Source organism: Tachysurus vachellii, chromosome 6, assembly GCF_030014155.1.
Source record: "Tachysurus vachellii isolate PV-2020 chromosome 6, HZAU_Pvac_v1, whole genome shotgun sequence".
In the NCBI taxonomy this organism is placed as follows: Eukaryota; Metazoa; Chordata; class Actinopteri; order Siluriformes; family Bagridae; genus Tachysurus; species Tachysurus vachellii.
Window position 1 is genome coordinate 19772395 of NC_083465.1, and position 23562 is coordinate 19795956.

The window sequence follows — 23562 nt, forward strand, 5'->3', positions numbered from 1 at the left end:
GCAGCTTTAAAGAAATATGTAATTTCAGAATAGAAATGATTCTTTTTAAATATATCCCTTAAATAAATGAGCAAGTCAGAGGAGGCAGTGGCTCCCTCAGACTGATGGATAATCACCTACTTATGATGAATTTAGACTCTCCATATACTTAAACAAATATTGGCATTACTGAGCTAAAAGAACTGATCTGATCATTCTGTCTAGCCCAAATGAATCATGCAGTAGTTTCAACATCTATGGTTTTGTCCTAGTATTTAGCTTTTTTTTTTGACCCTTTGCTATGGCAAAGTAGAAGCGATCTGAAAACGATACAGCTTTATAATATTACTTACACAGTAAATGGGAAAGGATGCAGGACACATAAAACACGTTTGTTTGCTTATGGTAGTGATTAATTTAATTTTCTTCCAACTTTACTTTGTGTAAACTTTGCTGTTGTGAGTCTGTCAAAAAGAGGATGACAAACCAAGGTCGGTTTACTTGATTAAAAAAAAGAGCTGCTTACTGATAAGTAGCTGGTCTTTTCCCTTGTTATTTTTGCATTGTTGCTTAATGCACATCCAAACAAAAGAAAATACTAATAACTAATAAGCTAGCTAATCTTACCACTGAATTTTCTTCAAAATTACATGTCATTATGCCTCCCTGTAATCACCTGTCAGCAAATTCTTTTTCAGTGACAGAAAGTCTGTAAATTGAAAGAAAATTGAATTGTGCTGTACTGCATCACCAATTCAATTTTCTTTCAGAATACAGACAATTATACATTTCTTTTTTTAAACAGTGAGTATATTGTGGTCCTGTTTAAGGAGACAAGGTTATTTGTTTGTCAGTAACATAAATGTGAAGGTCATCTTCTCTATACTGATTCTCAGACCTCAGAAAGGCGATATAAGTAACAGTAAATGTTATAATTGACAGATTATTATGTGCTGCACAATAGACATAGACCAGAATCCAAACCAAATGCTTACTTTTGCTAATTGTATAAGTTTATGCACTGAACTGGTTGCATAGTAATCCAACAATTCTTTCAGATTGCAGTTAAATATGCCATGCTATGTATGTTAGTATTCTGTTCTTACTAGGATTTTCTAGTTTGCAATATTTGCACTGCTGAGCATGTATCAATATTTGCACGCAAGAGGACTTGACTCTTATTTGCAAAACTTAAAATTTAAAAGAATGTATACTTACTGCTTCATCTTGTCAAGGTATAAGTGGTTTGATATTGAATTTACGATACGCCAGGTCTGAGTGACAGCTCTGTGTACAGTATGCACATATTGGTTTTTCTCTTGTGGGTGTTTAAATTACACAAACAGTACCTCTGCATACCTTTTTAATTAAGACAAACAGAAATGGAAGAGGAAATGGTGTACAGCAAACCATTCTTTCTAGAGACTATCTAACACTGTTCGTTATAGAAATGCTAGAAATGCAGAATGGAAGACAACCTCATTGATAAAGGTCAGGTAAATGCTTCAGTGGTGATTCGGTTAAACAGAATTTTATCTCCGAAATGTGCACAGTATGGAAGAGGAAAAGAAGAAAGAAGTGTGTTCATTGTGTACGTTTCACTGCTTCCTAGGCAAAGTATAGTCAAGGCTTATTTCTCTCAAATGTACAGTAAAATTCAAACTTCAGCAATAAATTCTGCACAACCACAATCTTCACAACCAGTACAACACAATATGTAAAACAATAAAATATGGCACTTGGACAGACAAGAGAAAATGTCGAGAAAATGTATTCATGTTTAACCAACATCATGCAAACAAGTTATTTGCTTACAGCAATGCAGTTAAGTAACAGTGTAATGTATTTAGATTATTGTATTATTATGTAAGTATGTATTGCTTGTGTAATTGATTATGAAGAATTGAAATATGTGGTTGTGTACACCAAGCAAATATCTGACATGATTTTGGTTTGACAAATCGTGTTGGCTTGCTAGACAATATTCTCCTGTTTGTGTGTACAGTAAGAAGAGATTTATGCAGAGTTTAACATTTAAAAATTTTAGTGGGAGTTGTGACAGTAATAGTAGTAATACTACTACTAGTAGTAGTAGTAGTAGAAGTAGTAGTAGTATATAACACAATTGACACGATCTCCAAAATGTTACCAAGCTGTGTTGCTGGGTTGGTTCTATCTTTTGTACCTTTCATATTTTTATTTCACCTCGAAACCTTGAAAAATCTAACAGATAATTTGAAGTATCACCACCAGTGTACACAACCAGTTCCTTCCAGGCAAAAGTTCCATACTAAATGTATTAAACATGTAGCCTTGATGGTACCTGCAAAGTGATAAGCTAGTATGCAGTTTGGTACCTTCATTACTGAGAGTGTAATCAGTGCTTTCCATCACTGTCTTATTTAAAAAATAATAATAACTTCTTGCTTAAGCAAAAGCCTACTGCTAATGTGAATGCACCATTAGGAAAAGCCAGACTTGTCTCTTTAAATCAGCTTGGTGTTTTATCATTGCTGCTTCCAAGCCTGAATGGTGAAAAATACAGATCCTAGCAGCAAATCTACATGACTGAACTGTTTTTTAAATACTGTAATGGTGAATTACTCTACAAATCTATCAGTTACATAAGATTTAGGCTAGATTAGCAGTTCAAATGAACAAAATTTCAAATCAGTAAATATCCCATGTTATTGACTTTGACACTCAAGACAAAATTAATCAATAGTATTACAGAACTTGTTGAGACAGCATGTTTTTAGATTTTAAAAAGACATAGCTTTTTGTATGTGTCTAGCCTAACAATGACGGTAAGAACCATTTCACCGGTGGGGGAGGACTCTGTGTGGACTCAATTTGCAGATTCGATTCTTTTAAACTTGAATCGAATCCAATTATGATTTAATTCAACCGATTTACCGCTCAAACGGCTCTCAGGAATAATTTACACGTTCTCCCATGACTATATGACTACAAATGCAACAGCTTTAATGTACTTTGAATACACCCAAGTTTGCGAATCGACTTGCACGAGTCGCTTAAGAAAGTCGTTTGAAGGGAACCGAATCATCCTCAAAATTGCTCATCATCACAACTCGGCCAAGCTGGGTATCCTCACCTTAAAACTTAAGGGGGAGCTGTCTGTCATTCATATGCCACCCAGTTTAGTCAGATGGGTCTTTTAACACCTGTGCACGTTTTGGCGTACGCAGCTATGTAATATCCGTTTCCCCCTGTGTCATTTCGTTCACAGAACGCAGTGGCTGTCGCCTCCATTCATTTACCGCTGGCTGGCTCTGTGCGCGCCTCCGCCTTGCGATCTGTTGATAACTCGACCTGCAGGCTGCAGCTGGTTGTATTTCGCAATGGAAAACTCTTTCCGTGCACCGGGAACTCGTCGAGCTTGGCAGACGACGGCAAGCGGAGGAGCGTGGCGACTCCGGTCGCTTTCGTCAAATTAGGTAAGGGGAAAATGTGTGGCCATAGCTGGCGAGCTCGCAGAGCCTTTAGATCATGTGCGAAGGACGTAATTGGTTAATAGGTTGGAAATGCGCCACCGGCCTGGACTGATTTTTACTGCTTATTTAAATATTATCCTGGGTGTTGATGTTTCGGGGGTTTATATGAAATAAAATCAGTACCCAGTTGTGTCACATGTAAGCATGACTTAAATGATGCAGCATGTAAATGTTTACATTAAGGGCCGTTTCAGTTAGAACAGTGTTAGTTTGTTTAATTGCCCAAAGTACAACAACAAACTGTTATGATGAAAGCTCAAGACAGAAGACGATTTTATCATTTTACTCTTATCTGTCCCATAAACAGGTGTCTGAGTGTGTGTGTGTGTGTGTGTGAGTGTGTGAGAGAGAGAGAGAGAGAGAGAGAGAGAGAGAGAGAGAGAGAGTTAGTGCGCATTTGCGCGCGCTCAGAATACAATAATGTAGCACCTAAGGTCTCTATACAATGTGTTGCTTTATTGTTTATTTATTTGTAAATTATTATTATTATTTATTTCATTTTGCAGATGGATGCAGTCTCGATAGCTTCATTCAGCCCGTCATTATCACCCTGAGGCACTTGGCTCTAGGTGCAGATCCCACCGCAGCCTACTGGGATTTCGACCTGCTGGATGGCCACGGAGGCTGGCGGGCAGAGGGCTGCCACATAACGGGCTCGGCGGGCAACACCACCACTGTACACTGTACACAGCATAAAAACTTCGCTGTGCTCATGGTAAGACGTTGCATCTCGCCTATTTGTCCCTGTGCTGGTTACAAGTGTCAAGCTAAATGTATGGTTGTGTAGACCCACAACCCAGTGGTATAAATAAATAAATAAATAAATAAATGCTCTTTTGGATGCATCTTCTAAAAAAAACCCTATACGTCACGTGTATTTCATAAGCACGTCACTGTTCTTGAAACCTTCATTGACATTCACGAAGAAGATATTGTCTGGGGAAAAAAGCCACCAAAAAGCGCACCCCCTTAAAGATTGACGCCCCCGCATCTGCTCATGGAACTGTGACAAACTTCCCCGCCGCCCACTTTCCTCTCTCGGTAGTCCAGATCGAAGCGGCTGCACAGAAAAAAAATAGGAGCGCTCCGTGGCTCGGTGTTCCGCCTGCCGCGTGCGCAACGCGGAGCGCTAATTGGCTGCAGCCGTGCCGCGCCGCCCCGTAATAACGCTGCTGTCCGTGAACAGCAGCAGCTGTAGCAGCGTCGCCTCCATGCCGCTCTCCGGCTGCACTTACGCTCTCACTCGGCTCTACCGGACTGCTGATGCGGACGCTCCATACACAGTCGCTTTCATGACTATAATATCAACAGCGGCGCAATGGCATCATCATCGTCATCCTCTTCATCATCATCATCATCATCATCACCGCGTCTCCCGGTCGCTCCGTAGTGCCGTCGCGCCTCGTCCGCTTTGGGACGAGCACAAGCCCGCCGGATGTTCACCGACGACTGGGATTCGATAGACTGGGAGGTCGGTCACTGCTGTGATTTGTGCTAAACGTATCAGGAAATATCGTGAGCACTTTAGTGTCTTTCTGTGACTGTTTCTTGGTGAAATGGGTTGATGTGGAGGGATAAAGCACTGGTGCGTGTGCGTGGCATACAAAGCTGTTGGCAGATGTGAGTTTGGTTTAGTTGTTGCTCTGGGCTCAGGTAGTGTGTTTGTGCCTGGAAGAAAGAGTGAGAGTGGGAAAGACGCGGGGTCTTGCCATATGTTTGTCATCACCTGAGCAAAAGTGATTCATTAGGGTCACACTGGCTAAATGGAAATATCCTGTAATGTCGTGCGCGTCTCTCTCTCTCTCTCTCTCTCTCTCTCTCTCTCTCTCTCTCTCTCTCTCTCTCTCTCTCTCTCACTATATGTAATGTATTTTTTTTTAGTGTGGGTCTTTGTGCGTGACCGTGTATGCGCTCTTGTAAGAGCACGAGAGATATAGAGCGTGTGTGTGTGTGTGTGTGTGTGCGAGAGAGAAAGAGAGCGAGCGCCCGCGCGTGTGAGTGTGTGCATTCGCGCGCGCGCGTGCATGATAGTGCGCTTGCTAATGCAGTCACCACACCCGCAGTCCTTCCTCTGCGCAGTGCATGAGAAAAAAGACCCCTTTAAACGGATTTGCGACATCACGCTGTTTTTTATTTAGTATTGTGGTGAATGTGGAATGTTTTTTTTTGTCTCTGCAATGAACTGCCGAACCTGTTGCTCAGCTCAGCTCAGCATCATCTCGTCCGTACAAGGGCTTTTTCCCCCTCGTGTTCGGATGAACAGCGTTTAGATGTTATATCTTGGGCTTTAGTTCGGTAAAAGTGATACATCTTATAATCCAGTCCTTAGTGTGAATAGAGTTTAGCCTACATCTTACATGATAAAGATTATTTTAATAGGCTGGGGATAAAAACGCTGCATATTTATCCAATATTTATAGAGCTGAGGTACTATGCTATGGTATTTTTTTTATTGAATCAGAGAATTGTTTTACCTTTCACTGCCTTTTTATATGGTACAGCCAAGCTGATATTACTTTTTATACGTTTTTTTCTTATTGTTAATGATCTTTTTAAAAACAATAAATTATGTATGATCCCTTGATGTAAGATGATGCAGAAGAAATGCCATATGACACAGTTATCTGTTTCCTGTTTCAATTTCCTGAGCCCAAAGAAGTTATGCTTCTTTTTATCATCTGGCTTCTATTTCATTTGTTATAATCTTTAGTCTTAAACATGCATGATACGCACACACAGACATGGACACACACATGCACACACACACACACACACACACACACACACACACACACACACACACACACACACACACACACACACACATGTATGTGTGTATGTATATGTGTATGTATATATGTATCCTAGTGATAAAAGCAGCACATTTAATATAAAACCTACAGTTTCACATACTGTGTGAGACATGGTTAAATGGAAGTACTGTCAAACTACAGTCCTGGTTGGGGGCGTGTGTGTAGGTGGATGAGGACAGCGTGCCTTGTTTTTTTTTTTGATGGTCAAGAGCAGAGGCTGATCTTGTGCTGTCTGTTTACAATTGGCTGTGTCCTTCACCTTGACTACTCCTGCCACAAAACCCATGCGCTAGCCACGTAGCCCCCATCTGCTGATCACAGCTGATAGGAAATTGCTTATTGATTTAAAAATTCTAGTAGCAACAGGCGGTATTGGCAAGTGTATAATGTGATGGAGGAGGTAGATATCTGTGGGTGAGAGTCAGCTGAATTTTGCATTTGACCATTATTTTGTTCCAGCTCAGGTTACTAAGGAGTTTGTGTTATTTTCAAGGTTTTTTTTTTTTTTATTTGTTTGATGAGTCACACACTATTGAGTTTGAGGATGTCTATAATGATTTACACTCTGCTTTTTCTTGAGTGTTATTTCATTTCAAGATTAAAACGTTAAAGCTGATTAAAAAATAATACTATATGTATAAAATTTAATTGACTAATTTCTACTGCATAAGCACCATTTTAAGTAGGTATTTGACTCAGGACATGATGTAGCTTAAGGGGGTAGGGTTTATTCTTTATGGGAATCTAATCTCAGACCACCATTTATCTACTTATTCAGCACCATGGACAGCTACAGCAGCTACTTTCCAACTAACTCACTATCATACACACAAAATAATAATTGTGAAGCGATTAAAACGAGCAAGAACAATTTGGTTGGCAAGGACTCCTACTATTTCTCATCACTTCAACCTTAACCACTTTTAACTTTCCATATGAATTGGCTTATGCCAATTTATAACAATGAGAGTACGCTGGCTTGAATGTGTTTTTCTAGCAATGCAGCAGTAATGCTGGGGTGGAGCAAAAGGCTGAGTCACACTTCTCGAGAATTGTCTCTCTCCATCATCATGACAAGCCCTCAGTCTCACTCCTGCTTATTTGTTTCAGCACCTTGTCTTTACATAGCAACATAAGAGATTTGCTTTTAGAGCAGCAGACATCATCCTTGCTCTTGGAGGGCCCTGAGTCCAGCAGTTTGGTAATTTCCTTGCTTGAAAACATCTGGTAATTAACTGGTAAACGAAAGCATGTGTGTTTAAGCTGGATAATAATTAAACTCTTGTAGACCCTGGATTTCCCACACCAGAATTATACAATTAAGGTTTTAAGGTAGCCTACATGTTTTTATAGGAAATGTTGAAACATTTGCAGCACAGGTTGGTAGTTATTTTGGGTATAAGTGGCCCTGAGTGAGATGGATGGATGGATGGATTGATGAATGGATCGAGGGATGGATGGGTGGATGGATGGATGGATGGATGGATGAATGAATGAAGGAATAAACAAAGGAATTAACGAAGCCTTAAGTCATATAGATAAAAAACACTAATATTTATTAAACACTGAAAAGCAGACTATCAAAAAGAATGTGTGGATTGTGATTTAACATATGAATCTAAGCCTCAAGATCATGCCCAAGTGTTTTTGACTAGCCAAGATGTGTTTTTTCTGTTCAAGATTCCACATCAGGGTCACTGTATTACGATGCCTTTAGTATGCAAATTAAACTATTACTCAATTAAATAACTAATGAGTTGATAAAGATGCACATCTGTGCCTCTGAGTCACATTTAAAAATCACAAGTTTCCACTGAATCATATTACTGACAATATATTGAACATGGTTAATGTAAACACACTGCAGAGTATCAATTTACAATGTAGCCACACTCTGACCAGTTCTGAAAAAAACTGATGAATAAGGATAATTGTCAGTGTTTGTTTTCTAAGCAGAACTGACTGTTAGTCAACTGTAAGTAATTAAGGCCATTGTCATTTTTAGAAGGCAGAGACAGCATAGAGTCAACAGGTGGCTCCTAATGTGATATATCAAGAGACACAGTCACAGATTACACCTTCTCTCATCTCTTGGTTTGTGTTTTGTTCCTATCTCTGCCACCTGGCATTAGTTTCTAACACTGTACGTGTTCTGTGTTAGATAATTATGCAATATCATGTGAGCAAGAGTTGTGGTTGTACTGAATATTGGCAGAGCTTTGATTCATCTACAGGTGTTCACAGCTGTGCCAGGATTCAATATAAGTTCTCAGTTACATGTGTGTGTGGTTTTTTAGAAATAAATCAATATCAAATTACTGACATTAAAGGCGAAATCATATATTTATTTATGCTTCCCAAACAGAAATAGCTGGCTAGCTAGTTCACAATGATTTGTCGTTAAAGGTGCTTCCTACACTTCATCATCATCTGACCAGATTTCATGTTTTATGTCAGACGTTTTATTCATGAAAAATGTATGGTTTGTCACGTCTGCTGTTGGTGTCTACAGTACTACAGGTTTCAATGGGACTATTGCTAGAAGTGGAATTTTACACAGTAAAATCTGGCAAGTGGAGTGATACAGTACAAACAATGAATCAAGTTCAGAAGAATTATCCCAGTGTGCCATAACAAATGGAACAAGTCTTGGAATGCCGTTTGTCCAAACATGTTCGTGGACCTGAACTAACTGTTGCGAAGCACTGATCATTTTTTACCTGGCTGTTTGTCTATGTATTTCCTGGCTGTGTCTTTATGTCTTTGTCAAGTCTCATTAAATGTTATTGTATATTTCTAAGCCTTAGTCATTTGTTATGTAGTTAGTGCGGTTCCTGACTGTGACCTGTTTATAATTACTGCTTAAATTCTATTCAGTTTCTCTGGTGTCTAGCTCGTTGCTGTCACCAGATATTTTTGGACTGTCTTCTGCTCTTGATGAGCTCTTTCGTCTTTGCGGCATTGCGGGTGAGGTTGATAACAGAGCACCATGCTGAAAAGCTTTGGATTTCCTCCCTGTATACCTATTCATCATTGTTGCTGATCTGGCCAACCACAGTGGTATCTTCTGCATACTTGATAAAGATGTTGGATTTGCAGGGTAACACAGTCATGGGTGAACGGTGAGTAGAGCAGTGGGCTCAGCACACAGCCTTGTGTTACACCGGTGTTCAAGATGAGGGTTGAGGATGTGATGTGAATGATGTGATTGCCCAGCCTAACAGACTGTGGTCTATTAGTTTTTATTTATGTATATATAATATATATATATATATATATATATACATGTTGTTTTTTGTTTGCACATTGGTTCGATAGCATCAAGTGAGTCTGAAACCAGACCAACATTGCAGGACCCCCTGGAACGATCACACTCAGATTCAAACCACAGCAATTGTGCGTAATTATACTATACAAGCTTTTAGATGAAAATATTACTTCAAAATCAAAGCACAGTATTGTTTAAAGTTTAGATAAAATTAATGTGATGTCAGGATCAACTTCCATTTATTTAAAAGTTTATTTTTATTTGAATTTAAAATTTGAATGAACAAAGAAAGCAATCAAAATATTTGAAACAGCAAGAAAATCAATTAGTGGCACTTGAACACCATTTGTCTATATCAAATTAGTGGCCTGGAACTAACTGTTGTATAATGATCAATATAAACTAATGTTTTAATCTTCTAAACTCGTCAGTGAGGCTGAATGTTGCTTCAGAAAGCAGTAAAAGGGTTTTGTTTATTATCATCATTTAGTAACATGATGTCATTAAATGCATGCTATTGCTTTGGACTTATTTTTAGTCATAGATGAAAAAGGCCCTGGCTAAGGCATGTTATTATTATTATTATTATTATTATTATTATTATTAGTATTTTATATATTTTTTATAGTACAGTGATGCTGAATTCTCGATTTTGACTATTCAGAAGGTGACGTTCTATAACCGTATATAATCTATGTCGTCATTTTTTAAACTGGAACTTGTATCATGTAATGTGTTCTCTCAAACAGTGTGGAATGGATGACATGGATGAAGCTTGCAGTAGAAAACATGTTTATTAGCAGTCTTAGGAGTCTCCAGTGTCAGTGCTGTGTCACAGTCTGATATAAAGCTTTAACAAGAATTTGCATACAGATTTGCGGTTACTTAGTATCATGAAATGCTGGGTTTATTTCTCTTTAAGAGTGAGAGAGAAATAAGAAGGTTGTAAGAGAACAACACTTCATGGCTGCGGTGACACAAGTGGTAATATGAGCCCCATGAATTTTATGTGAATGTATTTGTTCTCTTACACTCTTAATTGCCATGACAAGTTTTGGATATTGAACTGAAGTTTATACATTTTGAATAATAATAATATGAGTTTGAAAAATGAAACCTAATCCATTGTCCTGACTGCTTGGAAGTTTACTTATGGTTTTAAAGCAGTAGGTGTAGACATCAACGTTAAATGTAACTATAAAGAAAGAAAATGTAAGACTTGCCGTTTCTTAATGAATAAAAGTTGCAGTGTTTAGTTTTATTTGTTAAATTGCTTGGCAGTAAGAAGAAACACTTCTTACTGCATCTTGTGCCACTGCACATCAGAACCCATTACTGATTATTTTCCTGTCAGAAGCATGTCCCATAGTGTTCTTGTTTGAAACAACAAGCATCTATTAATTTGAAGTTTTAGAAAGCAGTAAAAGAACATAAATTATGTTTGTTCTGAAATCTGAAGTTATATCATCTTAATTCACTGTACGAACAAATTAAAGAAGGGATTTGTTTTTATTTGTCATCATGACATTATTTATATTCAGAGCTGGACCGATACTTCTTCTTACTAATGAACTATCAACACTAATTTTCACAGCTTCTGAATTATTATTATTATTATTTTTTTAACAAATGCACTAAGTAGTGTTAGTTAGGGAACATTAATGTAAGGTGTTGCAGTTTATCTTGTTATAAATAATCGAAGAGCAGCAACACAGCTCCAAGACATGCTTCCTTCTGTTGTAATGCTTCTGATTATTTTGCATGCAATAAAACAGGACCTAATTAGTGTTGTTTAGTCCCTCCGGACAGTTTGGAGGGCAGTTGGAATCAATGGCAAAGCGCTAATTTCTTGCTCAGGGAAGAAATTTTAGTTCAAATTATAGTTCCACGATCTGGACGTATGCCAATAATTAGTCTTTTGATGCAGATAGATTTACAGTTTAATACATTCCTTAAAAATGGTCTTACTCCTTGGATTCAGTTATTTAATGCTCTATTTAAGGGCATCCGGTGTACAACCTGCATTAAAATAAAAAATGCGGGACGACTGATCCGCTATGGCGACCCCAAACTGGTGAGCTCAGTGTACACATACAAACATGCCTGAACAACCTCACACTTCATTTTACTTAGCACATATAATTTCTGTTGTTATTTTTCCCTCACATAATGTATTCGAACTGATTTGCTCCCCCTGTTTTGCTTAAGATTGCATTGCTTTAACCTATTATTATTTAAAAGCATAAAGCTTCTTTGGTAAATAGCTTACATATTAACATACCCAGGCCTTTTTTTGAAATTTTGTGTGTGTGTGTGTGTGTGTGTGTGTGTGTGTGTACGACAGAGAGGAGAAAGAGGCTTTGTGGGTATATTTCTGCAGCTACTCTTATCTTTTAATAGGTGTCATCCATCAGGGGGATGCAATTATAAACCCTGTATTAGAAAGCTAATGACAGATTTTCCAGCAGGCACAAAACCGTGTAAGAAAGGAAATTCTGTTTTCCTCCTCATCTTGTATAAAGTATTTTTTGTTGTTGCTGCTAAAATACAAGTCAAATGTTCCCATCCGTTCTAGCATTAATAGTACAGTGGGTAGAAATGTAGCGTTTTTGTAAATGTAAGCCAGCTTTCACGATATAGTCATTTGTTCATTGTGTTTGTAGGTTTAGGTGTTTGACTGTTAGGGACATGCTGCTATTTGTTGTAACAGAGGTTACAGCTACAGCTAGTAGCTCTCCAAACGGTTACATTCGTATGAAATAACAAAACAAAATCCAACTACTTCATCCTCACTGGAACAAATACATATTTTAATGGAGATCAGATTGTGTTGAATTCAGCAAGTTATGCAACAGGAACATTTCACAATGTTGTCATTATCCCTGTGCTCCACTGAGGATGATGTTTGATATAGCAAGCGAAGTCTGTTTTAGAAAGTATGTGGGTTTTTTTTCCTCTAAAAGCTAATTAGCAAACAAATGTCACATGCACTGCAGCCGACTGGTGAAATGCTGCCCATGGAGAACAGGTGCATGTAAATGGGAAATTCTGTCTAATGTAGTATTCTGATAATATAATTGATTTGGGTCCCATAATGTGTGCCACCTCACAGCTCCTCCACTGTTGTTTTTCATGTTCTCTCCATGTCTGTCTTGGTTTTTCTGAAGGTTCTCCAGCTTCCTTACAGGTGTCAGAAACACACCAGGAGATTGACTGGTGGTTATAAATTCCCCGAGGTGTGAATGAGAGTGTGAATGTGTGTTTATTTAGCTCTGTAATGGATTCCTGCCCATCCACAATGTCTTCCCTCCTCATGTCAAGTGTTCAATTCAATTCAATTTACCTGTAAAAAGCTCTTTTGACAATTGATGTTGTCTCAAAGCAGCTTTATAGAAGTATAGAATACAGAATAAAAATTTTAAAGTTCAAAATAAAGTTACAATTTTCTCTAACATTTATCCATAATGAACAAATCAGCAAGATCGGCAACTGTGGCAAGAAAAAAAAATACCTGAGATGATATGAGGAAGAAACCTTGAGAGGAACCAGACTCAGAAATGAACCTCATTTGGGTGACACTTGACTGTAATTAATGTCAATGTAAATAATGTACTTTATGTTCCCTGGATAAACCCCTGGTCCACCACAACCATGATAAGAAAACGTTCTTCCTGAAGATGAATAAATGAATAAGAGAATGTGTTAAAATGTATAGTATATTAGTGTTTTATATTAGTGTTTTCAAATTCATTCAAATTCACACTATTTGGGTTGTATGAAGACATGATGGGTAAAGGTAGGGTTAGTAACTGATCATGTGTGGGACTTATTATTGTTTTTTTTTATTCAGAAAGTATCACAGGGCATCTGGTTGAGACTAATTGTGCGCATTGGGACTGCTTTCCTGCAGACACAACATGTGGGAGGTTTTTTCTTTCATACAGGCATGATATGACAAAGATTTAGACAAAGATCACATCTTATAAAGCAGCTTTACTGAACCTTTTTGCATTTGCAGCCCACTTGTAAGAATAGCAATATCTTGCACTCTTTTACCCCCACTCCAGATATTACATGGATAAAGATTATTATAGAATATTAGAAAACAACTGCAATGTTCCGAGGCAGTCTGGTGACTGAGTAGGACTGAGACAAAGACAAGGACACAATGGAACTGTCTAAACTGTCTTTCTCTTTACATGAAATCGCTCCATGTCTAATCAGCAGTCCAGCTATGATGACTATAAAAAACAAATTGCTAAGCCCAGGTGACCTCTTCTAATCAGCAGTTAATTAGTTCTATCATGTTGTCGGTAAGTGGAGCCATTTGGCGTTCATTTTATACACTGTTTCAAAATAAAAGTGTTCCTGTGACCCCCTGCTACCGCTGGTTAAGATCCCCCAGGGGTCATGACACATGGGTTAAGAACCGTTGCTATAAAGCTTTTACAGGGTTTATTTTTCACAATATGACAGGCTGACATTTATGCTGTTGTTCTGCTTTTTTTTCTGTGTTTCAGTGTTTCAATTAGTGATAGGGCTCATTTCAGAGTTTTTTTTCTTTTTTTTCTTTTTTATTAAAAAAAACTTAATATAATATATATATATATATATATATATATATATATATATATATATATATATATATATATATATATTTTTTTTTTTTTTAAATGTATATATTAAACCTAAAATACCCATGTAATATAATCATATTGCTCTAAATGATGCCACAGATGCCTTTTATACGATTATTATATGTTTATCACATTTATAAAATAATTATATCCTCTGATCACAAGCTGCTGCTGCTGATATGGTGTAAGAATTTTGTCCTGAATCTAAAATTGCAAAAACTTCTTATTTTTATATTAACACCGTATTCACTGTTTATTTTTGCAGACATGAAATAAAAACCAGAATGGAATTAGATGGATTTTATAAGTGTATCACAACTGATCTACACATTTTGATGTCTGTTGTATATCATAGAAATGTCTTCAAGTACCATAATATGATGATGTTTTTATATCTCCCACCCTTAGATACAGATAGGGGAGGCACATTAAACGCCTAGCTTATACGTATGAATTGATTCTGGTTTATGTGAGTTCCTGTGATAATTGATAGTGATGGTGTGCTTACTAAATGTTAAAATGCTGATGTAAGTAAGCATAGTTTATGAAGAGTTGTCGACAGCCCGTTTTTGTGTGATGATAACTTCAGTTAAATATTCAGGCTGCATGCCAGGCCTCGGTGATGACTTGCATTGTGAAGGATGACTCAGAACGAATAGCCGAATGTCAAACGTTCCTTTGTTCGTAAATGCCTCCTTAGAGAAAATGATGTTGAAAGTTGACTCAGGCTTGACAAAAGAATCAGATTTCAAAATGAAATCTACTGTCACTGATGTGTTGTGTGGCTTGTTATATGCTTTAAAATAACCAAATGCTGAAGGAAACTGCTATGTTGCAGTGACAAAAATGTGCCAACCACAATTACCTGCCTCAGACAAAACACATTACCGACCATGATGACAGAAACCAGCAGGTGCACAGTTGCCTTTTATGCACGACTGCAACCTGACTGCTACTGTACATCAAACTAATATTCTTATTGTGTGTGTATTTATATCTACTGTATAAATACGTATATATGTATACACACACGCACACACACACATATACATTATATTACATTACATTATATATATAATTATTATTATTATTGTTTTTTTTTTTTGTTTTGTTTTTTTTTTCAAATCTACCAGCAATTATATAAATTTAAAAATTGATAGAATTCTTAAAGAATATTTAGGATATGAATAGATTCCTCTGCCTTTAAATAATACAGTAGTCGTTGAACAAAACAAGATTTTGAACATTTTTTTACACTAGTGAGTTCTATGGAAATCTTCACAGTAGGGAAAATATGAAAGGAGTATTAAGAGTTATGAATGAGCATGCTGATCCGCCTTGGGTATTTTCCAGAATTTCAGTTATGTTGATGAATAAGGGCTGTTGTGTTGTTGTAACCATTACACTGTTTCATTTATTAATGAGCGACATGTCAAGCATTGTAATAGTATTATATCTTGTTGAATATCTGAGAGACAAGTACGTTTTTGTTATCACTTGTAATTGCCTTACAAGTATATTGCTCTCTCTCTCTCTCTCCCTCTCTCTCTCTCTCTCTCCCCCTCTCTCTCTCTCTCTCTCTCTCTCTCTCTCTCTCTCTTTTCTTCTCTTTTCTCTCTCTCTCTGTTTACTCTTTCTTTCTTTCTCTCTCTCTCTCTCTCTCTCTCTCTCTCTCTCTCTCTCTCTCTCTCTCTCTCTCTCTCTCTCTCTCTCTCTCTCTCTCTCATTATATGCAGCTTGTCATTTAACTGAGAAAACAGAAAGTGTAAACTTTGTGCCGGAAAACTTTACAAAGCGCTGACACATGAGACTCATTCTGTAAATGTTAAATAAATTCCTCCTATTTCTCCTAAATTAAACTTTACCACATCAACCGTTTTATGATTGGTTAAACAACAGCCGGTCTTTTGAAAGTCTGTTTCAATCTTTACAGTATATGAAGTCCCTGTGCACGAGCTGTTAATGTAGAAACAATAACCTATTAGAACAAACGCATTATTAGACTTTGGACTAAATATAATATACTGTTCATGTTACAGCTGGGCCTGCTGGTGTAAGATAGAGTAAAGTAACAGTAGAGAAGCTGACACTGTTGGGCCCCTGAGCAAGTCCCTTTACTTTTACTTGTGCAGTTGTATAAAATGAGATAAAAATGTAAGTCGCTCTGGATAAGGGCGTCTGACAAATGCCAAATTTTAAAATTTATGAAAATTTACTTCGGATGTCAGATGATAAAGAAAATAAAAGCGACAAAAGTGTTTTCCACTGCCATTTTTACAGTGAAGGATATTAAAAGTCTCAAGAAATCTAATAATAAAAATTACAACTTAACTGCAGCACCTTCTATATGATGAGTAGCACTGTTCTGACACAAACAGTACATATCAATATATTACCTTTGACTCTGTAGCCACATTTAGCACATAGTCTCAGCCTCAGACATCACGCCCACGAACCATTGGCTGAATATCGGATGCATGCGGCAGTCAAAATTGGAAACAATTCAGGAGTTTCAAAGTCATCATCCGATTGGTTGGATTCTACAGGGTTTCCAGGTGATGTGTGGGTCATGTTTTTTAACGGTCAACTTGGAAACACAGTCGTGATGCAAAACTCCTTCTTGGAAGTTGGAAGCCATCATGTTTACAATAAGCACTTATAAGCATCCAAATTATGTGAGGGTATAGACTAATTAAATTGCACAACTTTGTTAATGGTTTATGGTTGCGCAACTGGTCTGTTTTTTTAGGGACATCGACTTTGCATTTCCTCACCCATAAACATGACACTGAACAAAAAGAAATGTGATTGGTTGCTTTACATGTCAGTCAGACGAACTCTTGGATGGTCATTGGTCAATAAAAGTCGCCATGAAGTCCAGACCTGCTGCTGTCAATCTGAAGGTTTGGCTACACGAGACTACGTTTAGCACAAAGCATGCAGGGTTTCACAATTTTGCAGAAATGAAAGTAAAATCAAGCAGCAAGGAGCTTGCAATTTTTCAAATGTACTTAGATTTTGGACGTGCCGTGTTTCATCATCACAACAAACATTCAGCCAAATCCGAAACTTCGATTCACATCCATCGAACATAAGGACAGCTGTCATAGAAAGTAATTACATATGTATCTTCAATGGTGGGAGTTTAAAAGAGTGAATCCTGTGCTTGCAATTTCAACAATTGAAGTAGTTTTCAGCAGAAAAAGCACCAAAAAAGTTGCATCACAAAAGAAGACCTCTGCAAAATCAAGCATGTCTGCAGAAAGTGGAGCTAAGACTTTTTATGTCTGGTAAACACCTTTATTACTGTGAAGAAACTTTTATTTTGTCACATACTGTATACATTACAGCACAGTGAAATTCTTTCTTCACATATCCCAACTTTGGAGGTTGAGGTCAGAGCACAGGGTCAGCCACGATACAGCACTCATAGAGCAGAGATGGTTAAAATCCTTGCTCCTGGGCTCAACTGTGGCAGGTTGGCAGTTCTGGGGCTTGAACCTTAATCCTCCAATCAACAACACAGAACCTTAACTGCTTGCACCACGTTGCTACATGATTTGCAAGCATGAGTGTGTTTGCAGAGAAGAGAAGAGAAGTTATACTATTCTCATGAGCCTTATAGTCTAATAAGTTTGACAAGTGAAGTGATCTGTGATCAATATGCTTAAAAAAGAGTTCAATTTATTACATGTCAAACTTAGCAGAAATACCAGAGTGATCGAGGTCGGCATGCTTAAATGACATTGCTGCAGAAGATAGCAGTTTCAGTATTTGACTGAATGATTCGTTTGCGGATATGAAGCAAATGCTTGTGACGAAATGGTTGATATTTATTGTATAGAAGGCAGAGAGAGGTCCCGTGCAGGAAGGCTTAATTGTTATAGTTTAAGTGGTAGACAAATTGCAATAGACAGTAAAAAAGATAGGCTTGCGTATGCCATCAACATACAGATTTTGAAGGGCAAAAAAACTAAATCTGAACAAAATAAAAAAACAGATAACGTGCACAAAATACAACGTCTCGGCACCAGCATGAGGTTAATGCAGAGAGAGTTTGCCATGTCCAGGTGCATGTAATCAGCAGTCAGACGAATGTGAATGCGATAAACGCTGCGGGAGAAATGGAGTCAGTATCGGCAGCGTCGTGGTGCTGTGTTGGATTCTGTGAGTTAATGGTTAAATCCGGTGCTCAACATAACACAAGTAACATTTGATTTGTTTGTGACAAAAACAAAGCAGCATCTGTTTTGTTTCAAGCACTGTGCGTGTGTGTCTGTGTGTGTATGTGTGTGTGTGTGTGTGTGTGTATTTGAAGACGTCCTGGAGATGAATTCACCAGGTGTTTTGAAGGTGCAGGAGCCTGTTGTTTTCTTATTGCAATATCCATTATTTGTAGACTACACCTTGTTCTTTGCTCTGGGGGCCTGACTCCAAGTCCTGTATTAAACATACTGAAGTCTGTTAAAGGAAGACTGTCACTTAATGCTGCAAGTCAGGAATAGATTTGAGCTTTGCCCCTTAGCTTGTTGACTACTGAGTTGAAAGGATCTCTTGTAGATCACTAGCTTTTAGATGCTCAGTGTCTCTAGTCAGTGCTCTTCTGTGTTTCTTTGTGTTTGTGAGTGTAAGTGTGTGTGTGTGTATGTGTGTGTGTGTGTGAGAGAGAGAGAGAGAGAGAGAGAGAGAGAGAGAGAGAAAGAGAATACAGGTGATCTTAAAACAGTGCAGATAGCTAGTTTGTAATTACAGCAGTAATATCAAGGTGACTTTGCCCTTCACCTTCTCTCCTGACAGATAAGCATTCTGGGAAAAGCAAGGCTCTCGTAATTTAGAAAAAGCTTTTGATAAGGGGAGATGAACAGTGGCTGGCACCAACAATATTTCTATAATGCAATTTCGAGCTGAATTGTATAACCCTGCAGTTTTGAAATTTCACCCTATTTTTTCGATGACATTCATTCATTCATTCATTCATTCATTGGTTTGTTTGTTAGTTTGTTCATTTGTTTTTTGGATTTATTTACCCTTGACCTTCCTCTGTTCTTAAACATCAAGATCATTTGTCTTTGCTGTGCAGCACCCCTTTGTTCTTCTGTTTTAAAAAGCTTTTTTCTTTTTGTCTGAATTATATCATTGCCTCAGGGCAGAAAACGTATGTGCTGCGCACCTAAATACAGCGATTCTCATTATCCCGACTGCATACAAGCACATTTGTGTTCGTTTCTTTAGGGATGGATGAATTCTGCCTGTTTTGTGCAGTATGGATTGTTTCTGCGCCTATGCAGCGCATGTGAATCTGCGATCTCTGCATCTCAGAGCGAGTAATGTGACATGTTCAGTGAGTGAAGCAGACAGACCATAAGCCGAGAGAAAATATTTGGGTCAGACAGTTCTTTCTGCTTAGACAGCGCTCTGAGCAAGTGTTGACCCTGCCACAGAATACAGCAACTCTGTTTGCCTACTGAACATTAGAGTTAGATAGAGGAATTGCGCCACATTGATTTGAATCAAGTCTAGAATGATAGGCACAAGTATTGTTCATTATATATTCATTGTTGGAGCATCATGGCTTAGTGGTTAGCATGTACTGTATGCCTAAAATCTCCAGGGGTTGTGGTTTTGGTTGTTGCCTTTTTTTTCTCTTTGGGTCTAGATAATGCGTGTTCTCACCAGACATTGGCTGTAGGATGAATGGCAACTCTAAATCATCCATATAGTGTGAATGGGCGTGTGTGTGATTGTGCCTTGCGATAGATTGGTGCCTTGTCCCTGAATCCCCTGGGATAGACTCTAGGTTCTCTGTGAAACTGGAGGAGGAGTAGTACAGAAGATGGATAGATGGATGGATGCCGCTTGTTATAGTTAAGAATAACATGATGGATAGTGAGGTTACATGAAACTAATCCACACTAGGGATGATGTTGAACTTCCTTGAGTTAAGCAATTGCTCCCATACCGGTACAGAGGAAAAAAAAGCTTCTGTCCTGAAACTTTGTAAAGTACTATAACCATCGCAACCAAAGCCCTAACATCCAAGATAATAAATGTCACATACTGTAAATATTGCCTGAAAATTTTCAAGTCACCACATTAATGACAATATATTTTTCTTAGTTACAGCACGCTGCCCTTAAGAAACACTTCCTGACCAGTCAGATTTCAGATTTGATCATTCAACCTAATTCACTATGCACTATGTTCCTAGTACATTATGAACTTTTAACAACTAAGCACTTTTTTTTTTTGCACGCATGTTGCATTACATCAGCACAAAGTTTGTGTTATGCCGGATGCACATTTGTGTGTGTGGCTAGTTTTAGTCTATTACAGAATTGTGTAAATAGCACATACAAAATCTTCATGCATATATTAAATTGTACCTCTGACACATAATGCACATGTAGCTATTACTTGTAAATGATTTAGAAAATGTCCACTTGTTGTATAGGCAGTTTATCCAGTTTTACACACTAATGCACACACATTAGAGATCATTTGAGATTGTCATAAATCAGGGCTTATTTGTTTGCACAGTGTTTTGTTATGTTAGATTAATCTGTATAATTGTTTACTGTTCAATCTTTTTAAGTACCATTTAATCTGCCGGTTTATGGCAGGACGTCGTAGAGGGGGATACGAGTGCAGACTTTTATTTAGAGGGTGCAAAAGAAACAACAAAACAGTGAATACGGACTCTGAAAAGGTGAAGCAACAAAAAAGGCATGACATCAGCAAAAGCCTGATTAAAAGGGACACAGAAACAGTGGAGCAAATCAAGATGACATGAGACCCAGGTGTGGGTGCTAGCGAGACAGGTTTCCAGGTCACATGACAAGCAAGGGCTGATGGGTAATGTAGTCCAGCGTTGATTCAGTGTAACACAATGAAGTGTCGTAATTTAGCATAAAATGTCAAGGGTTTAAAGCTCTTTTTTCCTGGTTAAAGTATTAAATGTGGTAATGCTGCAGTAACACATAAGCATAAACTGTTTCAGAAGCTCACACTGATAAACAAACATACTTATGCAAATTTGACTCAATGCCTTTTTAACGTCAAGCCAACATAAACAATGTCTGTAAAGATATGTAAAGAAATCCATATGGCGTATAAATCTCAAACACTCTCTGACAGTATCCTCTTCTTTTATCTCTTTAACTCTTTAACTGGGTTAGGGTTAGGGTTAGGGTATTGAATGGTATTTCATGTAATTTAAGACACTAATACAGCACTAATACACCTCTGCTACACAGAACACAGGCAGTGCTGTAGGGTACTTAGGGAAAAAAGGAAAGATTAGCAAGTATAACTGTCCTAAATATAGTCAGACTTTAGTATTTCCTATTTTTAATATTACAGTAAACTAAATCTATAATTCGTTCACCTAGCACTAGACTTTTTTTTTATTTTTTTTTTTTTACTAAATTTAAGATTACAATAGTCTTGTTCTTTTGGCAAATTGTGCAAGAAAGGAGCACAATTACCTACCAAAGACAGGCTGAATAAGATTCTACAATGTATTTGATTTACACTTATCATATCATAAGAAACTTTCCCGTGTTAAATACAAGTTTCATTTGTTAATATAGTTTATATGTTTGTAACAGTGTGGAACTGACACGTTGTGTTCTCTGTGCACCCTCCTGCCCCTTTAACTACCCGCTAGATGCCCTAGACCTGCCCTGCCCCACCTCCCTAACTGTCCATTTTCTGATAAAATACAGTGCAAGAGTGGAACTACTGTAGTTTTTACAACAGGTAATAAAATGAACGAGGTGCCGAATAGGTCAGTACCACGGCACTCATGCACAATCTCCCTGTGTGATTTTGTGACCTAGACTTACAGTGACAGCATTTAAATTTGCCTATGACTCACCTTCCACATCTGAATCTCTGCACAGTTGAGGCTGTGTGATGTTTTCAGCTGAAATCCTGCTCCTTTCAGTCAGTAATCCCCGCTGGCTGTATGAGCGATGCGCTGGACTATCAAACGTGAAATTTAATCTGGGTGCTGAGATTAGCATGCCGGCAGCGGACCCACCCAAATCTGCGTAATAAGAGTTAGCTATGGAAATAGCTGTAGAATGGCAAGAAGAGGCCACTTAGAAGTAAATGGCGCAGCTAGTAGAGCTGTCAGCGTGCGAGATGGGACCGGCTGAGATCGTGTCATGCACTCCATAATTAAAGAGGGGAGAGGAGATTGCATTGCCTCGCCTGGAGGGTGACAGACAGAAAAAAAGACCCAAAGAGACAGATCAGTGATCTAAACCCAATATCTGACAAGCTCACACATATACACACACGTTTCAATGTATAGACTTCAATAAAAGATGGAAAAAATGTACAAACACACAGTCAGACACAACAGGTGTGTTGAACACTTTTTTGGCCATCAGCTCATGTGCCACTGAGCCAGACCATGTCAAGCTGAACATAGAATTTAAAAATGTATATTGAATAATAGAAATGTCTCGTGATTATATCGTTGTTATCAATATTTATAAAGTAGACACGCAAAATTATTAAGGATAATAAAATCTTTCTTTTTCCAATCCCAAGTTTTTGCCAGTTTTCATCTCAAAATCACCTGAAAAATAATGAATGAATGAACTGAAAATTAATCCAATTAAAGCAGCTTTACAGGATTTTAGTCTTTTAGGAGAGAAATTATACATTTTAAGTAAGTTAAGGCGATTCCTAAAAAGCAAGCCAAAGGTTACAGTGGCAAGAAAAACTCCCTCAGATGATATGAGGAAGTAACCTTGAGACAAACATGGAAGCAATCCGCATCTGGGTGACTGTAGATTAGAATGTGCAATTAGAAATAATTTCCCCTCTATAATTGTTTACTATATGCAAATATCATGCCAAGTCTAACACAGATGAGACTCTTTTTGCAGGAATTAACACAGCGACCACTATCAAAAATTTATAGTTTCAATATCTTTCTTTAATATTTAATCAATCTGACTTATACAGCTTTATGTGAGAATGCTATTACTATCAAATAACAAACTTGGCTTAAGTTATGTGCATTATACATTATAACACACAATCAAGTAAACCATATTTGGAGGATTTTGAAACTGACCACTGGTTTTCCACAGATTTGGACCAAGACACGTTACGTCATCATGCACACATTCAGCTAAAACCCTCTTCGATTCATGTGCGTTGAAAATGAAAACAGCTTTCACAGAAAGTTATTACATTTGTGTCAACTTTGGTAGGAGTTTAAAAAGAAATCATGTTCACACATAAAAAAATCATGTTCACACATAAAAAAATCATGTTCACACATTTATGTTCACACATAAAAAAGTGAAAAAAGACACTGAATATTACACAAA

The 23562-nt window shown here is 37.7% G+C and overlaps 1 protein-coding gene across 3 annotated transcripts in view; it reads left to right on the forward strand.

Annotated features, from left to right (window-relative positions):
- Positions 1-23562, forward strand: part of LOC132847463 (adhesion G protein-coupled receptor A1) — a 188082-nt gene that overhangs the window by 131233 nt on the left and 33287 nt on the right. For 2 of the 3 annotated variants that reach the window (XM_060872760.1, XM_060872761.1), the window contains 2 exons: positions 3230-3437; positions 4001-4209. In XM_060872760.1, the coding sequence (XP_060728743.1) occupies positions 3230-3437; positions 4001-4209 (417 nt within the window). Of the gene's footprint in view, positions 1-3229; positions 3438-4000; positions 4210-4891; positions 4966-23562 lie in introns of those variants that run through there. The other variant, XM_060872762.1, reaches the window with a different exon arrangement.